The sequence below is a fragment of the Bubalus bubalis genome, chromosome 21 (genome assembly GCF_019923935.1).
Source record: "Bubalus bubalis isolate 160015118507 breed Murrah chromosome 21, NDDB_SH_1, whole genome shotgun sequence".
NCBI classification, from domain to species: domain Eukaryota; kingdom Metazoa; phylum Chordata; class Mammalia; order Artiodactyla; family Bovidae; genus Bubalus; species Bubalus bubalis.
The window spans coordinates 15,341,210-15,365,367 of NC_059177.1; the positions used below are offsets into that span (position 1 = coordinate 15,341,210).

The 24,158-nt window shown below is 40.9% G+C and overlaps 1 protein-coding gene across 15 annotated transcripts in view; it reads right to left on the minus strand.

Annotated features, from left to right (window-relative positions):
- ANO10 (anoctamin 10) overlaps positions 1–24,158 on the minus strand; it is a 216,592-nt gene that overhangs the window by 61,996 nt on the left and 130,438 nt on the right. Inside the window, exon 12 of one of the 15 annotated variants that reach the window (XM_044933552.2) lies at positions 638–673. The exons of the other annotated variants lie outside the window; for them this stretch is intronic. Within the exon in view, the coding sequence (XP_044789487.2) occupies positions 653–673 (21 nt within the window). The 3' untranslated portion in view covers positions 638–652. Of the gene's footprint in view, positions 1–637; positions 674–24,158 lie in introns of those variants that run through there. 15 annotated transcript variants of the gene reach the window in all.

Sequence of the window (24,158 nt, forward strand, 5' to 3'; positions counted from 1 at the left end):
CCATGAGTGTCAACAGCACTGAAGGGAACACGTTTGAGACCACAGAAATTTAAAAGGCATTTATTGCTTAGAATATGCAACTTAATACTTAAAACGAGGATGGACAGGTGAGAATCACATGTAGGGTCCTCACTTTTTTTTCACAGAACTAATTGCAAATCATCAGTAAATATCCTTTCCTCAAAACAGGTAATCACAGTCCTCAGCAGGGGGGAAAAAAGGGTCTCAAAGAACAAAATAAAAATGCCAGCTCTTTTAGCTAGACTGGAAAAAATATCAACATCTCCATAATGAAAGTTTGTTTGGATGGTGGCACTTTGGGTGATCTCTTTATCTTTAGTCTTTAACAGACATGCATTATTTTTGTGCAGGAAAAAATATTTACGTGGAAAAGAACACAGGGATTCTATTCCTCATGTAACAGATGAACTACACGGGCCCCACCCGGTAAACAGACCCAAACCATACAACCTGTAGTTCAGAGTCTGGCTTTTAATCTCGAGCCCAGGAAGCTGGAGACAGCAATCACTGTACATTCGTACAGTCTGCAAATACACAGAGTGCACTGCTGCAGGGCCAGATTGCTTTGATGGTGGCCTTCTTTCACCTTATCTCTCAAAATCTTCTGAACGTCGATTATTCCCCCACTTGGCTACAGTTTCAGAAGTTCCACCTATTATAGATTTATTTAGATTAATGAGTATCATCTTTAAAAAGTGAAAATACTCTGGGAATTGGCTGGAGTTAGCAGACATTCAGAGAAGGCAATGGCACCCTACTCCAGTACTCTTGCTTGGAGAATCCCATGGACGGAGGAGCCTGGTAGGCTGCAGTCCATGGGGTCGCTAAGAGTCCGACACGACTGAGTGACTTCACTTTCACCTTTCACTTTCATGCACTGGAGTAGGAAATGGCAACCCACTCCAGTGTTCTTGCCTGGAGAATCCCAGGGATGGCGGAGCCTGGTGGGCTGCCGTTTATGGGGTCACACAGAGTTGGACACGACTGAAGCGACTTAAAAGCAGCAGCAGCAGCAGACATTCTGGGGCTTCCCTGGCGGCTCAGCTGGTAAAGAATCTGCCTGCAAAGTGGGAGACCTGGGTTTGATCCCTGGGTTGGGGAGATCCCCTGGAGAAGGGCATGGCAATCCACTCTAGTATTCTTGCCTAGAAAATCCCCACAGACAGAGGAGACTGGCGAACTACTGTCCGTGGGGTTCAAAGAGTCGACCTAAGTACAACTAAGTGTGACTAAGCACAGCACAGCAAACGTTCTCTCTCGCTGTATACTCCCCCAACCACCAACCCATGAGTGCTAGGAAGTGGGATGGGGAAGGTACCACCACAGTAGCTTCCACACAGGAAGCCAGCTTCAAGGAAGAGGGGTCAAGAGAAGCAGAGACGGTTATGTGGCAGCCTGGATGGGAGGGGAGTTTGGGGGAGAATGGATACATGTACATGTATAGCTGAGTCCCTTTGCTGTCCACCTGGAACTATCACAACACTGTTAATCAGTTATATTTCAATATAAAATAACAAGTTAAAAAAATTCATTGTGGGGAAGAGAGAAAAGCAAATCATTCCTTATTGGAAACAAATAGAAAAAAAGAAAGAGAGAAGCAGAGAACAACCCACATTGTCTGAATGATCAACAAAGGACAAATTAGACCCCACTTTCTTCTTATTGAGTTCTTATACCAGGATCCAGAATTCAAGATGAGCATCATGATAGATTAAGTAAGCTTTTGTAGTCTAGCCTAGAAACCTAAATAACATTTATAGCACTGTGTTTCAAAAGATCAATTTTTAAAATCTCGTTTATATTTTTCCCACAGAAAATGTGTTTCAAGGCTGGGAACTATTTTATGCTAACTGAACAGAGGAAAAAAATTGTAAAAAACATTTTAGCTATTTTTACTTGTTTTCATAAATAAAAGAAAGCCTAAGATAAAATACAAATCTGCTCAGATTTGAAGAAAAACACCCTAGAAATGAATAGCTGAGCTGGATTTTCATAGCCTGTCTGTGAAAAGAGAAGACATTTTGTGGGCCATGATTGTGATTCTTTGCCAACTCTTCTCCTTTAAAGTGAAACTCACAAACTTTATTCTAAACAAAGTAAAGGAGAAAAGAAAAAGTGAGGGGTAGGGTGGGGCAATGGGTAGAATGCTGAAACTAACCAATACAAAGAAGTTGGCGACCCATAACAACATGCTTCAAATAGTGATTATAGTGTGTCTTAGCTGGGAAACGGAAAAGAACAGGCAGGACCAGAGAAAGTTGGCACTCAGAAGCTACGCGCTATCTGGCGCCAGCGGTAAAGTTCTGCCATCGCCACGTCGCTCACCTGTGGTCACTGCAGGGCTGTCAGACTCTTGGGAGTCTAGTAGCCAGGTGCACAGTGAGCAAGTGGAACCATTTTTATAAAAACTAGAAAATTCATAATATGATCGACGGTAGCAGCTGTGTTTGTAGCAGTGTGCCCCAAACCCTGTGTCTGCTGACATTGAAAATGCAAATAGAGATAAATTCTTGGAATTCTGTAAAGTTAATTTGATTTCTATAGAGGTAGGTCTGCCAGGTTACCTCTTTTCATTCAGAGCCCACTGAATAAAAGAAAGTCCTTCAAAAAAGCATCCTCTCCTCATCATCAGATAAATTAAATGCCAAGTGCCAATTAATAAATGATTAATGAAACTGAGACTGAAAAAATTATTGAATCAAGCCCTTAAGGGAAAAAAACTCAGTGATTTTCATTTTAAAATGGTAGATCAAGCATGCACACGTCTTATCCTACCTCCCCAGGGTCTCCTGAAATGACAAAACATATAATCTAAAAAGAACAAGACTGGATAGCAAGATAATTTGCCAGAACTTCTGGATATAGGGCTTGTGGAATGGAAAGTGCTGCTCAAGTCTCCTGAGACAAAGGCAGGTCCTCCCAAAGGAGACTCAGAAGAAAACCAATGTGGGATTCAGCCTCACAAAAGGAAAGGATTGGGGCAGGGAGTTAGCACCAAAGTAAATGCATTAAAGAATTGCCTTCAGAAAACCTGGGGCCATAGGAGGTCCTTTCTCATGCTACCTTGTGAGACTGGTTCAAGGTGGCAGAGTAGAAAGATGTGTGCTCATCTTCTCCTGCGAGAGCACCAAAATCATGCCACCCTGTAACAGAGAAACCGCAAGTTCTACTGTTGAACTAAAGCCAAAGACTTGCCCTTTAAAGAAAACATGTCGTCTTCTGGGAGAGCTCCTTGGGTGGGATTGCCAGGCCCAAGAAAGTTGAGACCAAGGTCATACCAGACTCCTACTAAAGACTTGGCTGGCACAAGTGGGAGAAAATATCTACTCTCAGCTTCTTCTTCAAGAGTAGAGAAATGAAACATACATCAATGTTCCATCCTATCAAAGGAATTCCCTAGGAACTGGTTACTGTCTCAGTAGACTCAGAGCACTGGAGAGGATCCTTCATACTCTGTGCCTGGGGCGGGCGGGGGCAATGAGAACAAGAGAGAGATTGTTGAAAATACCAGAGAAACTGCAATACTAAAGTTAGACACCAGAGGGAGCAAGAGATTACAAACCCTTTTTTCAAAAGATAACAAGCAGACTTCTCTAACTGGGAAACTATATGAACAAATCCAGCAAAGACACCATCTCCAGAAAAGGTTTGAGACATTCCCAGAATCTCTAGTTGGGCTGACTAATGGAGGTCTCTGCCTGTACAAAGCTAGTCTGTAAATATTGGGAGAGGTGGCTGTTTTTTCAAGTGCCCAAATCTCAGCAAAATTGAACAACAACACAAACAGGGAAATATGACACAATAAAGAAAAATAATAAATCTCAAAAAAGACCCCAAAGAAACAGAAATCTATAAATTATATGGCAAAGAATGCAAAACAATCATCTTAAAGAAGCTTAATGAATTACAGGAGAACACAGATAAAAAACTAATCACAATCAGGAAAATGATGAATAAACAAAGTGAAAATATCAACAAAGAGATAGAAACTATTAAAAAAAATAGAGAACTAAACCAATTCTGGAGCTGAAGAATGCAATAACTAAATTGAGAAGTTCACTAGATGGGTTCAACATCAAACTTGCTCAAGGAGAAGAAAATAACCATGAACCCTAAGACAGGTTATCTGAAATTACTGAGTCAGAAGAGCAAAAAGAAAGAAGAAAGATAGATGAAGAAAGCTTAAGATTCGCAGTGGAGGGACTTGCCAGGTGGTCCAGTGGTTGAGAATCCACCTTCCAGTGCAGGGGATGCAAGTTCTTTCTCTGGTTGGGAAACTAAGATCCCTTATGCCATGGTGCAACTAAGCCCACACACCACAGCTGATGAGCCCAAGCAACACAAGCAGAAAGAAGCGCCTGTGCTGCGATGAAAGCCTGCGTGCTGCAACGAAATCCCATGTGCCTCAACCAGGATCTGATGCAGCCAAAAATAAAACAAGTAAGTATTTACAAAAAAATGATACTTAATGTACATCAGCCAGGTCTCATAGTCTCCAAGCTTCAACAGTGTGAACCAAGAACTTCCAGATGTATAAGCTGGATTTTGAAGAGGCAGAGGAACCAGAGATCAAATTTCCAACATCTGTTGGATAATAGAAAAAGCACAAAAATTCCAGAAAAATATCTACTTCTGCTTCATTGACTACACTAAAGCCTGTGACTGCATGGATTACAACAAACTGAACAATTCTTTTTTTTTTTTTTTTTGAACAATTCTTAAAGAGATAGGAATAAGAGACCACCTTACCTGCCTCCTGAGAAATCTGTATGCAGGTCAAGAAGCAACATGGAACAAAAGACTGGTTCAAAATTGGGAAAGGAGTTATGTCAATGCTGTATATTGTCACCTTACTTATTTAACTTACATGCAGAGTACATCATGCGAAATGCCAGGCTGGATGAAGCACAAGCTGGTATCAAGATTGCAAGAAGTATGGATAACCTCAGATATGCAGATGACAGCACCCTTATGGCAGTGAAGGGTGAAAGCAGAGAGGAACTAAAGAGCCTCTTGATGAAAGTGAAAGAGGAGAGTGAAAAAACTGGCTTAAAACTCAACATTCAAAAAACTAAGATCATGGCATCTGTTCCCATCACTACATGGCAAACAGATGAGGAAACAATGGAAACAGGGAAAGACTTTATTTTCTTGGGCTCCAAAATCACTGCAGATGGTGACTGCAGTCACAAAACTAAAAGCTGCTTGCTCCTTGGAAGAGAAGTTATGACAAACATAGACAGCATATTAAAAAGCAGAGACATTACTTTGTCAACAAAGGGCCATCTAGTCAAAGCTGTGGTTTTTCCAGTAGTCATGTATGTATGTGGAGTTGGACCATAAGGAAGGCTGAATGCCAAAGAAACGATGCTTTCAAACTGTGGTGCTGGAGAAGACTCTTGAGAGTCCCTTGGACAGCAAGGAGATCAAACCAGTCAATCCTAAAGGAAATCAATTCTGAATATTCATTAGAAAGACTGCTGCTGAAGGTCCAATATTTTGGCTACCTGATGCAAAGAGCCAACTCACTGGAAAAGACCTGATGCTGGGAAAGACTGAAGGCAGAAGGGGAAGGGGACAATAGAGGATGAGGTGGTTGAATGGCATCACTGACTCAATGGACATGAGTTTGAGCACGTTCTGGGAGATGGTGAAGGATGGGGAAGTCTGGCATGCTGCAGTCCATGGGGTCGCAAAGAGTTGGACACAACTGAGCAACTGAACAACAATGTACATCAGCAAGAAGACCAATATATGCATCGTGGGAATCTCAGAAAGAGAAGAGCGAGAAAGAGGCAGAGAGCTTATTTGATGAAATAATGGTCAAAAACTCTCCAAATCTGAGGAATAAAATGGACATCCAAACTCAAGAAATTTAAAAGACTTCAACTAGGATGAACCCAAAGAATCTGATACTGAGATACACTGTAATAAAACTGTCAATGGACAAAGAGAGAATCTTAAAAGTAGCAAGACATGTGTCATGTTCAAGGAAGATCCCATAAGATTATCAAAGGAGTTCTTAGCAGAGAAAAATACAGGCCAAAAGGGAGTAAAATGACATATTTAAAGGGCTGAAAGTACAAACCTGCCAACCAAGAATACTATATCCTGCAAAACTATCTTTCAAAAATGATAGAGAAATAAGACCTTTCCAGATAAAAAAAAGCTAAGGGAATTCATCACCAACATCTTCCTTACAGGCAATGCTCAAGAGAGTCCATCAAGTTAAAAGAAAGAGTGCTAGACAGCAACACAATAGTATATAAAAATATAAAACTTTCTGGTGAAGGTAACACATTGACAAAAACAGTATACAGTAGTGGTGTATCACTTTTGACTCTGGTGTAGAATTTAAAGGATAAATTCATTAAAATAACTATAACTATAAAATTGTGTAATGAGGGGAAACATAAAAGAGTAGAGATTTTGTACATGACTGAAGTTTTTTTTTAATCATTTTTAGAATAGACTATTATAAGATTTTTTATGTATTCTCCATGTTAACCACAAAGAAATACCTATAGAAAATAGATAAAAGAAAAATGAGAAAGAAATCAAACCAAGATGCTACCAAAAAAACAGCAAAACACAAAGGAGTACATCAAGAGAGGAAAAGGACAAAATAACTGTAACCATACAGAAAACAATGAATAAAATTGCAATAATAATTTTGCTTCCACAAGTAATTACTTTAAAGGTAAGCAGACATTCCCCGATTAAAAGACATAGAGAAGCTGAGTGCAATAAAAAAGATCCAACTACACGCTAGCTCTAAGTGTCTCACTTTAGATATGAGAACATATATGATGAAAGTGAGAGGACAGAGAAGGATACTCCATGCAAATGGTAACAAGCAAAATGAACAAAGACAAACAAAAATAGGTGGCCATACCTACAAAACAGATTTTAAAGACTGAGACAGACAAAGAAGGGCATTATACAATGATAAAGGGTCAATTCACCAGACACAATAATTATATATTGTTAACATCATAGTACCCACATATATGATGCAAAAATTGACAAAACTGAAAGAAAAAGTAGGCAGTAACATAATAATAATAGGAGATTTAAATACTCTGCTCTCAATAATGGATAGAGTAACAAGACATTAGAGCAATAAGAAAATAAGAGGACTTGAACAAACCTGTAGACCAACTGGACCTAACATGGGCAGAACACTCTGCTCAGCAAGAGCAGACACATATTCTTCTAAAGCACACATGGAATATTCTCTAGGATAGATCACCTGTTAGGCCACAAAACACATCTTAACAAATTTAAGAAAAATGAAATTCTATCAATTATCTTTTTAGACAACAGTGGAATGAGTCTAGAAATCAACAGCAAAAGGAAAGCTGAAAAGTGAAGAAATGTTAAGTGAAAATTAAACAGCACACTCTTCAACAACCAACAATGGGCCAAAGAAGAAATCACAAGAGAAATTAGAAAAAATTTTGAGATAAATGAAATACAATATACCAACACTTAAATGGGATTCTGCAAAAGCAGAACTAATAGGGAAATTTATAGTCTTAAATGCCTTCATTAAAAGAGGAAATATCTCAAATCAACAACCCACTTTATGGCTCAAGGAACTAGAAAAAGAAGACCAAACGAAATCCAAAGTTATCAGAAGGAAGGAAATAATAAAGATTACAGCAGAAACAAATGAATTAGAAAATAGAAGGCAACAGAAAAAAAAAAATCAATGAAACTAAGAGTTGGTTTTTTGAAAAGACCAACAAATCAACAAACTTTTAGTCTGACTAACAAAGAAGAAAAGCTCAAATAACAAAAATAAGAAACGAAAGAGGAGACACTACAACTGATGCCAGAAATAAAAAAGGATTATAAGAAACTACTACGAACAATTAGATGCCAAAGAATCTAGGGGAAAAAAAGACTGATCAACTCCTAAAAACATAAAACCAACAAAGACTGAATCATGAAGAAATTTTAAAAGCCTGAACAAATATAGAACTAGTAAAAAGACTTAATCAGTGATTAAAAAAACTTCCCAGCAAAGAAAAGCCCAGACCCAGATGGCTTTACTTAAGAATTCTACCAAATACATAAAGAGAAATTAACACCAATCCTTCTCAAATTGTCCCCCAAAAAGCTCAAGATAAACTAACACTTTCAAATTCATTCTCTGAAGTCAGAATTACTTTAATAATACCCAAACCAGACAAACATACTGCAAGAAAACTGTAGACTAATATTCCTGATAAATATTGATGCCAAAATCCTCAACAAAATGCTAGCAAAGTGAATTTAGCAGCACACTGAAAGGATTATACACCTTTATTTTTAGCCAAGTAGTTTTTATTTCTGGAATACAAGGATAGTACAACATATGAAAAGAAATCAATGTAATACAACACATCAACAGAATGAAGGGGGAAATGATCATTTCAACTGAAAGAAAAAAGCATTTGACAAAATTCAACTTTTTCATGATACATCATATTGACTGTATTCAATCAATAAAAAGAAAATAAGGAAAGTACCTAAACATAGTAACGGCCAGCTATGAAAATCCTATAGCTAACATCCCTCAATGGCGAAAAGCTGAAAGCATTTCCTCAAAGATCATGAACAGGGCAAGGATGACCTCTCCCACTCCTGTTCAACATATTACTGGAAATCCTCGCCAAAGCAATTAGGCAGCTGCTATAGAACACAGTATGGAAGTTAAAAACCGAATTAGAATATGATCCAGGAATCCCACTTCTAGGTACATATTCCAGAAGAAAAGAAAACAGGGTGTTGAAGAGATATTTACATATCCACGTTCAATGCAGCACTAATCACTGCAATAACCAAGAGACAGAAGCAACCTAAATATCCATGGGCGGATGAATGGATAAAGAAAATGTGGTGCATATATATGGGGGATTATTACTCAGTCATTTAAAAAGAAGGCAGAGAGTTTCAGTTTAGCAAGCTAAAAAAGCTCTACAGAGATCTATTTTACAAAACATGCATACTGTTAACATCACTGTACTGCACACTTAAAAATGGTTAAGATGTTCATTGCAGCACTGTTTACAACAGCCAGGACATGGAAGCAACCTAGATGTCCATCAGCAGATGAATGGATAAGAAAGCTATGGTACATATATACAATGGAGTATTACTCAGCCATTAAAAAGAATACATTTGAATCAGTTCTAATAAGGAAACTGGAGCCTATTATACAGAGTGAAGCAAGCCAGAAAGAAAAACACCAATACAGTATGCTGCTGCTGCTGCTGCTGCTAAGTCGCTTCAGTCGTGTCCAACTCTGTGAGACCCCACAGACGGCAGCCCAGCAGGCTCCCTCGTCCCTGGGATTCTCCAGGCAAGAACACTGGAGTGGGTTGCCATTTCCTTCTCCAACGCATGACAGTGCAAAGTGAAAGTGAAGTCGCTCAGTCGTGTCCGACTATTAGCGACCCCATGGACTGCAGCCTACCAGGCTCCTCTGTCCATGGGATTTTCCAGACAAGAGTACCGGAGTGGGGTGCCATTGCCTTCTCCCCCAGTACAGTATACTAACGCATATAAATGGAATTTAGAAAGATGGTAATGACAACCCTGTATGCGAGACAGCAAAAGAGACACAGATGTATAGAACAGTCTTTTGGACTCTGTGGGAGAGGGAGGGCAGGGGATGATTTGGGAGAATGGCATTAAAACATGTATAATATCATATAAGAAACGAATCGCCAGTCCAGGTTCGATGCAGAATACAGGAAGCTTGGAGCTGGTGCACTGGGATGACCCAGAGGGATGGTATAGGGAGGGAGGTGGGAGGGGGGTTCAGGATGGGGAACACCCATGGCAGATGCATGTTGATGTATGGCAAAACCAATACAATATTGTAAAGTAAAAAATAAATACATAAATAATAGAACTAAAAAAAAAAAAAAAAGAAGTAATTTGCCAGAAATGAGCGATTAAGAAGAGAAAAAAAAAATGGTTAAGATGCCAAATTGTATGCTAGGTGCTTTATGCACAGTTAAAAGATTCAAAGGCCAAAAATCCCAATGGTTTTCCCCCCCTCCCCCTGCTAAAAAGCCAAACAAGGAGCAGTGCTGATGTCCAGGGTGGCAGACACTCAAGTTCTTCAGACCGAGTGAGGCCAGTCAAATCCTTGGGTGGCCAGTCTGTTCCCTGCTCCTGAACCTTCCGGGACTCTCCTCATGTAGAATCCCCTACCAGGAGAGCCCTTCTGGGGAACAGACCTGCACACCCACGCCAGCAGAGGGAAGCCACGGCAGCTCCTGTCTCACCATCCCAGCCACCAGAGGTCTAGAAGGCTGAGGACCACTAATGCAAAGAGCAAGATGAACAAACAAGAGTTGACCCTTGAGGACAAAAGCAGACAGTTGGGGAGCACTTAAGAACTCGAAGTTTACTGCCCACAAGTGCTGTATGAAAAACAAAAATTATTCAAGGAGTTACTTTAGGAAAACGAAAATGGAATGAATCTAAGAGGACAACATGGAAAACAAGAAACAGCAGCATCTGACCATGACTTACAAGAGACTAAAAGAAAACAGGAGATGACCCTTTGGAGTTGAATGCTTAGGAGGTTCTTTTTTTAGAAGCAAATTATTAATCCTAGGGTTATATTTCCTTCTCTTCAGGTTCAATAACATGATTGGTTAAACAGTATATAATATTCATAACATTATAAATTTTCATTCTGTTTTTATAATCAACAGGGAGACAAATCATAGCCAATTATAATTATAATCTAGAGTATAAAAATAATAAAGGAGCCAGCAAAAATTGGGAGAGAAGAGGGCAGTGGAAGCCAAAGAAAGATTACCTAACTTAATAGTCTCATGTTTATGGAGAAGACACAATATTGCCTAAAGTTGACATATTAAGAGACACATCTTTTAATGAAATTTTTAAAGCTGTAACACAATCTCTATAATAATTTATAAAATAATACTATAATAAAAATTTAGAGGATAAAGTAGGAGATGAGATAAGTGGGCTAAATAATTCTTTTATAGCAACCAATATTGTCTAAGTTGACAGATCAGAAAAGGAAGTATATTACTGAAAGTTATATTGATGAATACAGGGGGAACCCAAACCAGAAACTGTTAGCAGTGACTGCTTCTGGGTAGAGAGAACAGGAATGGTGCAGGAGCTATTCACAATAGTCAAGACACATAAGCAAGCTAAGTGTCTACTGACATATGAATGGATGAAGATGTAGTACATACATATAATGGAATATTACTCAGCCACAAAAAAGAATGAAACAATGCCGTTGGCAGCAACATGGATGGACCTAGAGACTGTCATACTTAGTGAAGTAGGTCAGAGAAAGACAACACAGGATACTGCTTATACGTGGAAACCAAAAAAAAGGTTACAAATGAACTTATATACAAAACAGAAATAAAGTTACAGAGGTAGAAAATAAATTCATGGTTACCAGGGGGTAAGAGGTGGCGAGGGATACACTGGAAGATTAGGATTGACACATACATACTATTAATATGTAAAAAACGGCTGAATAATGAGGACCTATTGCATAGCACAGGGAAGTCTACTCAATCCTTTATGGCCTATATGGGAAAAGAATCTAAAGAAGAGTGGATATATGTTTACGTGTAACTGGTTTACTTTGCTGTACACCTGAAACTAAGACAACACTGTACATCAACTATACCCCGCCCCCCGATGATGATTTCTTTCAGGGTCTTCAGGCCCTAACCCTGGTGAGTTGCTGCCGGAAGCTGAGAGGCGCAGTGCCTAGGACCCCAGCACACTGCTCTCCAGACCAGAGTCTCTGCCAGGGGCACGGAGATGTGCGCACAGGGCAGGACTGGGAGCTGCTGCCGTCACAGACGGCCCAGGCCTCTGCTCGGCCCACTCGATCAGTCAGGTGAGGGAGCAGGGTGTAAAAGGCTAATAGAAAGCTGAATCTCAGGGAAGTGGACAGGGTAAAAAGCAATAGGAAAATGTTGGGAGAACCAATTAAAACAAAGAGATAAAAGTAGTTGATTACTATAAAAACATGAAAAGTTTTTTATCTCCTCTCCCTCTGTCTCATCCCTTAACACATTATTGACCAGAGATGTATGAATACCACAGGCATTGGTTTCCACAAAAATCTCCTGGTCAATCACATGTTAATAATACAGTGGTTTGAAAAAAACATGCCAATTAAACTAAAAGCATAAAAGGAAATAATTTTAAGGGTTACAAATAAATTAAGCTGAACACCTCATCAGCTTTTCCCTTTAAAAATATAATCTCCATTGTCGGGGCCTGAGAACAGAAGACACTCCTTGTGGGTGAAGGACACAGACTGCTGAGACTGTCCTTTGTTGCTGGGGTGAAGAAGCTGGCTTTCCAGGCTTTGGCAATCCCTGTGTCACCAAAGAACACATCTACCCAGTGTGAAAGCTCGTTGCCCTTGAAGTGATTAATTGATAGGCTCTCTGAGTTTCTCTCAGCTCTAAAGTCTGTGCATTTCCCATATACAGCTTGTAAAGCTTGTTCTCTTCCCGATCAGAGGTACACTTCATGCACAAAGCTGGTTCTAGGCCAGATTTGGTGATTCTGAAAGGAAGCGGAATCTGCAGGAGGGTTATGTTTTATTTGGAGTTTGCTTTGTTTTTTCAACAATTATTTCGATCACTTGACAAGTAAAAAAATTCAAGCAACAGTTAATAACTGTGTGCCTGCAAATGCTAACCAAGGCCTGTGAAGCAAAGTGATACCCTGAGACTGTGGTTTCATTTCACTATATACTTACTTCATCTACATTAAGTGGACCATCAAGTGAGAAATGAAGTCACGCTGGAGAGACACACAGTGTGTGTCTCTAGACATGAGATGCAGGGGCCAGCCTCGGTGCGCTCGACCACAGGGTGGTGGCTCTGCCACAGTGCAAAGTGGAATCAGCCTCCTGGAGTCACCTGCCTGAGGCCTGGCTGGTCAGTGAGAGCTGACCCAGCAGCCCTGACTGCTCACAAGGCCCCCTCAGGCAAGGAGGGCAGGCTCAGGAGATCAGGTGGTGCGAAGTCTGGTAGGAAGGTGTAGTCTGGAGCCAATTGGGCTATCCTTCCTTCCTGGCCTCCCCAAACACTGCTTATACTCAGATACACACAGGTACAGTGCACCCTGGAAGAATCTCGAAACTGGGTGGAGGCGGGGGAGTCTCCAAGGCCCAATGGCAGGGGGGATTTCAAGCCACAGGTACAAGGGGGAAAAACAGTTCTTCCCCTTCACTGAGGGGGTGGCAGGATGTGTTCACAGCTACAGCACAGACGTGACATGAGCCTGTGACCCCTGAGATGGGTCTTCATTCACAGACTTTTTCTTCTTTCATCTAAGTCCTTTGTTGTCTTCCTAGTTTCTACCGCCCCTGCTCTAACTCATATGCTGTGGCCTTGGGAACAATTTGTTCAGTGCAGAACTAAAATGAATTAATAACTAGTCATATTTAATCACACTTCCTTGAGTCCCAATGTAAAGTGAAGATACATCTTCACTACATACAAGGGAAGATAGCATTTCTTTAACTCTGTTGGGCAAAAGCTCTCTCCCTTCTCGTCAGGTCCACCTGCCTGCTTTGAACTGGTCTGAATTTGACAAGGCCCTGTGTGAACTTGACCTCCGCAACATGCCCCCTCCAGGGGGTGAAGCTACTATGTACTCTCGGCCAGGATCTCTGGAAGGTTCATGCCTCTTCCTTCTTCCCTAAAGCATCACTTTCCTTTACTCCTACCACACTCTGGTCATTATGAAGCTCAATCAGGCATGTACAGGAGTAAACAGAAGCTACAGCTTTCATGTAAGGATCCCCTGGTGGACAGTGATGCCTGATGCTGTTATCAGGTATGCACACACTTTAGAGTTCAAACAATCTGCAAGTTTTTAAAGTTACTTCAAGGGCCAGAAACTGACCTTCAGTGACTATGTGTCACAGCTGAGAGCAAAATTCTAGATATTCCTTTCTACAAGGCACTTCTCCCCGTGGGACCCTCCTGGTGGTGCCCTGTGAACGCACAGCGGCCACGGCAGAGCACATGCTTGGGGACCGGGCAGACCTACATGCAGACACCTCCCACAGGCTACTGTGCACGTCAGAGCTCCGTGGGAGCCTTGCTCTCCTCAAGCAACAGAGCACCCTCACACCCGATGTGTGCTGAGTAGTCAACACATAGAAATGCTAATTCTTGGGGACTTCCCTGGTGGTCCAAAATTGGGAAAGGAGTATGACAAGGGGTGTATACTGTCACTTTGTTTATTTAATTTCTATGCAGAGTACACTGTGCGAAATGCCAGGCTGGATGAATCATAAGCTGGAATCAAGCTACCCAGGAGAAGTATCAATAACCTCAGATATGCAGATAATACCACTCTAATGGCAAAAAGTGAAGAACTAAAGAACGTCTTGATAGGAGTGAAAGAGGAGAGTGAAAAAGCTGTTTTAAAACTCAATATTCAAAAAACTAAGATCATGGCATGCACTATCACTTCCCAGCAAATATAAGGGTAAAAAGTGGAGGCAGTGACAGATTTTTCTTGGGCTCCAAAATCACTGTGAGTGGTGACTACAGTCATGAAATTAAAAGATGCTTGCTCCCTGGAAGGAAAGCTATGACAAACCTAGACAGTGTATTAAAAAGCAGAGACATCACTTTGCTGACAAGGGTCTGTCTAGTCAAAGCTATAGTTTTTCCAGTAGTCATGTACAGATGTGCAAATTGGACCATAAGGCTGAGCACCGAAGAATTGATGCTTTTGAACTGTGATGCTGGAGAAGACTTTTGAGAGTCCCTTGGAGTGCAAGGAGATTCAACCAGTCAATCCTAAAGGAAACCAACCCCGAATATTCACTGGAAGGACTGATGCTGAAGCTAAAGCTCCAATACTTTGGCCACCTGATGCAAAGAGCCAAGGAGAAGGGATAACAGAGGATGAGATGGTTGGATGGCATCACCAACTCAATGGACATGAGTTTGAGCAAGCCCCAGGAGGCAGTGGAGGACAGAGGAGCCTGGCGTGCTGCAGTCCACGGGATCACAACAAGTCGGATGTAGTGACTGAACACTGGTAGTCCAATGATGAAGACTCTGTGCTGCTTGGACGTTCTTGGTGGTACAGTGGATAAGAATCTGTGTGCTTCCTCTAGAGGGGTACTGGTTTGATCCTTGTTCAGGAAACTAAGACCTCACATGCTGTGGGGGGCAGTCATAAATGAATGAATGAATGAATAAATAGGGCCTCTTTGGTGGCTGGGTGGTAGAGAATTCACCTGCCAATGCAGGAAACACTTGAGTTCAATCCCTGGGTTGGGAAGATCCCAGATGCCACAGAACAGCTAAGGCCGTGGACCACAAGTACTAAGCCTGTGCTCTAAAGCCCAGGAGCTGCAACTGAGGCCCACCCACTCTAGAGCCTGTGTTCAAGAGAAGCCACCAAAATGAGAAGCTCTCCCATTGCAACTAGAGAGTAGCCCCCACTCACCACAACTAGAGAAAAGCCAGCACAGCAATGAAGACCCAGCACACCCATAAATAATAAAATTATTAATAAATAAATAAAACAGAGCTCAGTTTTGGCCGTTTAAAAAAAAAGAAATGTCAATTCTTTCACTTCAGGTGTACAACAAACGATTCGGTATTTGTATACACTGCAAAATGATCACCACAGTAAGTCTAGTTACCATCATCACCATGCATAGTAATGAAATGTTTTTCTTACGCCGAGAACTTGTAAGATTTACTCTCTTATGCAATACAGTACTATTAACTATTGCCACTACCCTGTACATTACATCCCCATGACTGACTGCTTTTACACCTGGAATTTCTTGCCTTTTGACCCCTTCAACCTGCCTCTTTGGCAACTACCAGTCTCTACAGTTCTCTACATCTGTGAGCTTAGTTTCTGTTTGTTAGAGTCCACATACAAGTGAAACCATACAGTATTTCTCTTTCTTTGACTTATTTCACTTAGCATAATGCTATCAAGGTCCATCCATGTTGTCACAAATGGTAAGATTCCATTCTTTTTTATGGCTAAGAGTATTCCATTCATGTGTACGTGTGTGTTCTTTACTCACTCATCTGCTGACAGACACAGGTCGTCTAAGATCTCACATGCTGTGGGGGGCAGTCATAAATGAATGAATAAATAAATAGGGCCTCTTTGGTGGCTGGGTGGTAAAGAATTCACCTGCCAATGTAGGACACTTGAGTTCAATCCCTGGGTTGGGAAGATCTTGGCTACTGTAAATAATGTTGCAATGAACACAGGAAGGCATATATCTGAATTAGAGTTTCTGTTTTCTTTGGATAACTATACAGAAGTGAAACTGCTGGATCATATGACAGTTCTATTTAAAAGTTTTTGAATAATCTCCCTACTGTTTTCCATAGTAGCTGCACCAATTTACATTCCTACCAACAGTGCAGGAGGGCTCCCTTTTCTTCACACCCCCTCTAGCAATATTTATTTGTAGAGTTTTTGATGACAGTCATTCTGACCAGTGTGAAGTAATATCTCATTGTGGTTTTGATTTGCATTTCTCTGATAATTAGCAATGTTGAGAACCTTTTAATGTGTCTGTTGGCCATCTGTATGTCTTCTTTGGAATTTATATCTTCTGTCCATTTCTTAAACTGGATTGTTTATTTTTTGCTATTGAGTTGTATGAGATTTTTATATATTTTGGATCTTAACCTCTTACCAGATATATGATTTGCAAATATTTTCTCCCATTCAGTAAGTTTCCTGTTCATTTTGTTGATGGTTTCTGATGCTGTGCAGAAACTTTAGTGTGAAGCAGTCCAATTTGTTAATTTTTGCTTTTGGTGTCAGATCCAAAAGATTCTTGACATTACCAAGACTGATGTCAAGAAGTTCACTGCCTGTGTTTCCTTCTAGGAGGATGCCACTCTCTTTTACAGTTTCAGGTCTTAGATTCAAGCCTCTGATCCATTTTGAATTAACTTTTGTGTATGGTATAAGATAATAGTCTCATCTTATTCTTTTGAACGTGGCTGTCTAGTTTTTCCAACACCATTTATCTGAAGAGATTGCCTTTCCCGTTGAGTATTCTTGCCTCTTTTTTAAAAAATGATCTTATTTATTTTTGGCTGTGCAGGGTCTTCATCTGCTGTTCAGGCTTTTCTCATGTTACAGTGTGTGGGGGTTACTCTCTAGTTGGAGTGTCTGAGCTTCTCAGTGTGGTGGCTTCCGTTACAGAAAACGGTCTCTTAGGGCATGCAGGCTTCAGTAGTTGGGGCACATGGGCTCAGGGCTCAGCAGCTGTGGCCCCCGGGCTCTAGAGCACAGGCTCAACAGTTGTAACACATGGGCTTAGTTGCTCTACAGCATGTGGGATCTCCCCAGATCAGGGATTGAACCCTTGTCTCCTGTACTGGCAGGTGGATTCTTTACCACTGACTGAGCCACCAGGGAAGCCCTGTTCTTGCCTCTTTGTCATAAATTATTAAACACACATGCATGGATTTATTTCAAGGCTCTCTATTCTGTTCCACTGATATGTCTGTTTTTAATGCCAATACCATACTGTTTGATTACCACAGCCTTGTAATATAGTGTAAACCAGGGGCCATGTAATGGCTCTAGCTTTGTTCTTCTTTCTCAAGATCGCTTTGGCTACAGTCTGTGAGATAATAGAAAGAATATATTTAGTCTCTGCCCCTGATTCCTGGCACAGAGCTACTAAAACCCTTGTAACTTCCTATATTTTAAGAAAACTAGGAACATCTCTTTTTCAAATACCGACCTTTGACCTGTTTCTGACACAGCGCTCCTAAAGCCTTTGTAATTTCCGGGGTGGCAGGAGTGTCTTTTGCTCTATTGAGATAATTCTGGATGTGCTGCTAGATGCTTCCTGGGTGAAGACTGGCCACCAGAAGGACCAGGCTAATATTATAAGATTGGAATTTTCAGTCCCACCTCTCATGCTCTTGAGAAGGGAGAAGGGCTGAAATGGAGTTAATGATCTGTCATGCCAACGTGATGAAGCCTTCCTATAAGTACACGGTTTGGAGAGCTTCCAGGTTGGTGAACATACAGAGAGACTAGGAGGGCAGGGTACCCGGGGAAGGCATGGAAGCTCCACTCCCCCTTCCCACCTACCCTGCACTGTGCATCTCTTCCGCCTGGATGTCCATCTGTATTCTTTACTACAGCCTTTCATAATAAACCAGTAAATGTACGGAGACTTTTCCTGATTTCTGTGAGTCACTCTAGCAATCAATCAAACTTGTGGAGTGGCTGGTGGGCACCTCCAATTTATAGCAAATAATTCAAAGGTACAGGTACGAAACTGGACTTGAAGCTGGCACCTGAAGTTTGAATGTCCAACCTGTAGCTTATTGGTCAGAAACACAGCTGATATCCTGGGCTTTTGATTAGTGTCTCATTGTTGCTGTTGTTCAGTAGCTCAGTCGTGTCTCATTCTTTGCGACCCCATGGACTGTAGCCCACCAGGCTCCTCTGTCCATGGAATTCTCCAGGCAAGAACACTGGAGCGGGTTGCCATTTCCCTCTCCAGACTCATGTCTGAAGTGTGCCTTAATGGGAAGTTTTGATGGAATGAGCTGTAACTAGTCTTTAGTGGTTCCATACAAATTTTAACATTTTGTTCTATTTCTGTGAAAATGTCATTGATATTTTGATAGGGGTTGCATTGAATCTGTAAATTGCTTTGGGTAGTATTGAGACAGGCTGCGACCTGGGACCCTTTGCCAAAATGCTCCAATGCTTATACCTGGACAAACATTTCAAGCAACTAAATACAAAGAAACTATAAGGGACTAAAAACAACTGGATACACGCACAGTTGGGGCAAATTATGGACAAAAAGATACGCAAAGACCAAAAAAACCCAACTGCCACTTCTGAAGAGCCCTGAGCAAAAACAGGGTGTCAAAAGCAAAAGGAGGGTACTGCGCAAGCCCCTTGCACACAGCACCACCAACGGGGTGGGCAAAACACCTAAGCCACCTCCCCAGCCCAACCCCTGGACACATCCTTACCCTCACCCCATATAAGGAAACAGTTGCCCCACCTCGAGGGAGCAAGGGAACCTGTTGTTTTTACTCCCTCCTGCAGCTACAGGAGCCCCAATAAAGTGTCTTGTGAATTTCCTGTCTGGCCTCTAGTCAATTTCTATTGATTGGGGAAGGCCAAGAACCCTGGTAGGGATCAGAATGGACATTTTAACAATATAAATTCTTCAATCCAAAAGCATGCAATAGCTTTCCATTTATATTTTCTTCAGTTTCTTTCATCACTGTTTTATAGTGTTTCAGTTCAGTTCAGTCGCTCAGTCCTGTCCAACTCTTTGCGACCCCATGGACTGACTGCAACACGCCAGTCTTCCCTGTCCATCACCAACTCCAGGAGCCTACTCAAACTCATGTCCATTGCGTCGGTGATGCCATCCAACCATCTCATCCTCTGTCATCCCCTTCTCCTCCCGCCTTCAATCCTTCCCAGCATCAGAGTCTTTTCCAGTCAGTTCTTCGCATCAGGCAGCCAAACTATTGGGAGTTTCAGCTTCAGCATCAGTCCTTCCAATGAATATTCAGGACTGCTTTCCTTTAGGATTGACTGGTTGGATCTCCTTGCAGTCCAAGGGACTCTCAAGAGTCTTCTCCAACACCACAGTTCAAAAGCATCAGTTCTTCAGTGCTCAGCTTTCTTTACTGTCCAACTCTCACATCCATACATGACCACTGGAAAAATAGTTATAGTGTTTAGTGTATAGGTATTTCACCTCTTTGGTTATAGTTATTCTTTTTGATGCACTTGTATATGGGATTGTTTTCTTAATTTCTCTGATAGTTCATTGTTAGTATATACAAATGCAATGTATTTTTGTATATTTACTTTGTACACAGCAACTATACTGAATTCATTTATTAGTTCTAATAGTTTTTTTTTTTATAGAGTCTTAAGGTTTTCTATATATAAAATCATGTCATCTGCAAACAGTGACAGTTTTATTTCCTCCTTTCCAATTTGGATTCCTTTTATTTCTTTTTCTTGCCTAACTGCTCTGGCTAGGGCTTCCAATACTAAATTGAATAAAAGTGGTGATAGTTGGTTGTCTTCCTTGATTTGTTCCTGTCACCATTCAATATGACATTGGTTGTAGGCTAGTCATATATGACCTTTACTGTGTTGAGATGTGTTTCTTCTATATCCACTTTGTTGCGAGTTTCTACACAAATGTTGAGAATTCATCCACTCATCCATTCATCCACAAATGGATGCTGAATTTTGTCCAATGCTTTTTCTGCATCTATTGAGATGATCACAGGGTTTTATCTTTCATTTTGTTAATGTGTTGAGTGATTTGAACCAACCATGCATATTGTAATATATCCCATTTAAGCAGGGTGCATGCTCTTTTTAATGTATTGTTGAATTTGGTTTGCTACAAGGATTTCTGCATCTATGTTCACTGAGGATATTGGCCTGAAATTTTCTTTTCTTGTGGTGTCCTTGTTTAATTTTGGTATCAGGGTAAAGCTGGTCTTGTAAACAAAGTCTGAACCATTGTCTCCTCTTTACTTTTTAGGAAGAGGTTGAGGATTGGCATTAAATCTTCTTTGAGTATTTGGTAGAATTCACCAGGGAAGCCATCTGGTCCTATACTTTCATTTTTTGGGAAGGTATTTGATTACTGATTAGTATTCTAGTAACTGGCCTCCTCAGATTTTCTATTTCCTCATGATTCTGTCTTGGAAGGTTGTGTTTTTCTAGGCATTTATCCACTTCTTTGAGGTTGTCTGATTTGTTGGGAGTACTGGGGCTGGAATTTTTGGTGAAACTGTAGCCCTTCCTACCAACCTCAATGTAATCCTTTTCTTTATCTGATATGAAGGGGCTATTCAGCTAATTTTCAGGTCTTTTTCAGAGGGAACTGTTTCATATGTAGCTATAGATTTGGTGTGTCCATGATAAGAGGTGAGTTCAGGATTTTCAGAGTTGATATTCTTGAACCACACTCTAGAAATGTTAATTCCTAAAGTGAGTATTTTACTATTTTGTCAAATTGGACTCTCTGACCATCTTCAACTCATTTTGGGACTGTAGACTTCAGTGGTAGCAATTTAACTAGCTATTTTGTTGAAGACATAAACTACTGCAAAGAATGTTAGTGTCCTACAATGGAGCCTCCTAAAAATCAGACGGTATCTATATATAAATGAAAAGACAAAGTAACTCCACTTAATTTTGCTCTTTTATAAGTCTTCATTACAATTCAATTAATACTGCTTATTTGGGTAGCTTAAATGGTAAAGAATCTGCCTGCAATGTGGGAAGCCCAGGTTCAATCCCTGGATTGGGAAGATCCCCTGGAGAAGGGCATGGCAACCCACTCCAGTATTCTCTTTCCTGGAGAATTCCATGGACAGAGAAGCCTGGCAGCTACAGTCCAAGGGGTCACAAGGAGCTGGACACGACTTAGCAACCAACATATACATACACAGGCATACACAAATGTTCTACAGAAGGCCACAATGTCACTGTCTGCAATTTTCACTCTGAACAAATGTTTCTAAGCAAAATAAACTTCTAAATCGAGACTCTGTACCAGGATATACTGGGCTTCACATTTCAGGCACCAAACTGTGCCAGTGGCATCAGATAATTAACTGGGTGATGATGACAGAAAGAGCCTAACCTGCTTCTCAGAATCTGCAGGCAAGAAAAGCCTGAAAGATGGGGCAGGAATGGTGGGGGGGGAGGGCAGATTTCTGCCTATCCCACTGTGGATCTTTCACTTATGGTATCACTGAACAAATAATTGGCCTGCTTAATTATTAAAACATTCTACTTTATATGTTTCCCTGAAGCAAAATGTTATCATATTTACTACTGAACATATGCTTCAATTTACTATTTCTGTCACTGACAAATTTTATAAAACCAAATAAAAATTCCTCAAAAAAGACATACAAGCATTTCTGGTTTCAGCTCTAACAACATGTAAAGAGCTTGGAAGATGTCACTCCTGTCAATACAACAAGAAAAAGCTGGACAGACTTAAAATTAATGACTTTCTTGACCTGAGAAGTGAGGACAAATCACCACCATAAAAACCTGGAGAGACAAGTGCATCTAGAGAACTCTATCAACCAAGATCCAGCTAGAACAGAAGCTGCAGGAGCCATAAACAAGCAGGAACACTCAACTGGTAATTTGGATGAACTGCTAGTGGTGGAGTGGGACTAGCATGAGCCAGAAAGCCCTAAGGGTTGTTGTCTTATTGGGGCGGGAGGCGCACATTCACAGGCTTTCACTCCAGGAACTCAACCAGGTTCCCACAGCGAGGGTACAAGCAGGATCCCCTCATGGGTCTTGCACGAGCAGAGGAGTAGGCGTGAGGAAATACTGTTCAGAACCTTCTCCGTAACAATGGCTTACTCTCCAGGAGTAAGGACTTAGCTGGGGAAAATTCCAAAACTTGATTTCAACTGGAATATGGAAAAATAAAAACAAAAACATAACATAGTCAACAGAGGTCAGGGTTTCAAGGAAATAGACTTGGAACTCTGCAGGCAGGGAAGGGGAAGGAAGTGGATGGAAAAGCTATACTTGTCCTGAAAGAGTGCCCCCCTAAAAGACAGATTTAATCAGAAGATTACAGAATGCGTCCCCACCCCAACACACCAACAGGGTTCCAGCATAACCACAGTTAATTATAGTTATGTGGGCTGCAAGACACAGACTCTCCGAGGAGAAAAACAGGGAAGCCCAAAGTAGAGGGGAAACCAACACAAGGCTCTTAGAGAAACGTAGATCCTGTGGCACCTATAGCCATAGTAAACAAGGAGTACAGCCCAACTCCTAGCCAGACTAACACACATTCTTAGACTAAAGGCCTACTGACTGCCTCTGATGCCTGACTAAAGCATGTCTGGCTTTCAACACCAAATTACAAGGCATGCCAAAAGGAAAGGAAAACACTCTGAAGAAACCGTCAGAACCAGATATAACAGATTTTGGAATTATCAGGCAGGGAACTTAAAATAACTATGATTAATATGTTAAGGGCTCTAATGGTAAAAGTAGGCAAAATGCAAGGACAGGTGGATAATGTAAGCTAAGAAATGGAAAATCTAAGGAATAAACTGAAATGCTAAAAATCAAAAACACTAAGAGAAATGAAGAATGCCTTCGATATGCTCATAGGTAGACAGGACACAGCTAAGGAAAACCCAGCAATCTTGAAGATAGGTCAAAAGAAACTTTCCACGCTGAAATGCTAAGAGAAAAAGAATGGGGGGAAAATAAAAATAGTCATTCCCTGGGGGACAATATTAAAAGGTGTATCATGTGCATAACTGTGACATCAGAAGGAGAATAAGGAGGGAATGGAAAAGAAATAGTTGAGGAAATAATGGCTGAGAACTTTCCAAAATTAATGACAGACTCCAAATCAAAGGTCTGAGAAGCTCATAAAACACGAAGCTGGTAAATACTACAATATCTACACCTAGTCACATCATATACAAACTGCAGAAGACTGCAAACAAAGAGAAAATCTTGAGAAAAAAAAAAAACAGCTTTCCTTTAAAGGAACAAGAATAAAATAGCACACACTTCTCATCAGAAACAATGAAAGCAAGACGAGAAAAAAAGCTAAATATTCAAAGTGTGGAAAGAGGGAATCCCTGGTGGTCCAGTGGTTAGGAATTCATGCTCTTACTGCCCAGAGTCCAGGTTCAAGCCCTGTTGGGGGAATTAAGGTCCCACAAGCTGTGTGGCCAAAAAATAAAGTGTGGAAAGAAATCCCCACTAAACTAGAGTTTACATCCAGTGAAACTATCTTTCAAAAGTGAAGGAGAAGTAAAAACTTTCCACTATTTCAGAAGTTACTACTCCAGAAGTCTGAGAGAAAGGGAGAGAGGTGGAGTATGAATGACAGCACACTACCACCTGCCCTGCAGCAAATGTTAAAGGAAGCGCTTCTGGCAGAAGGAAAACGACCGTAGGTCAGAAACATGGATCTACAGAAAGACAGAGTGTCAGAGAAGGAGTACGTGAAGGTAAAATATGACATTGTATTTTTCTAATTAATTCATCTCAAGATAACTGCTTGTTTAAAGCAG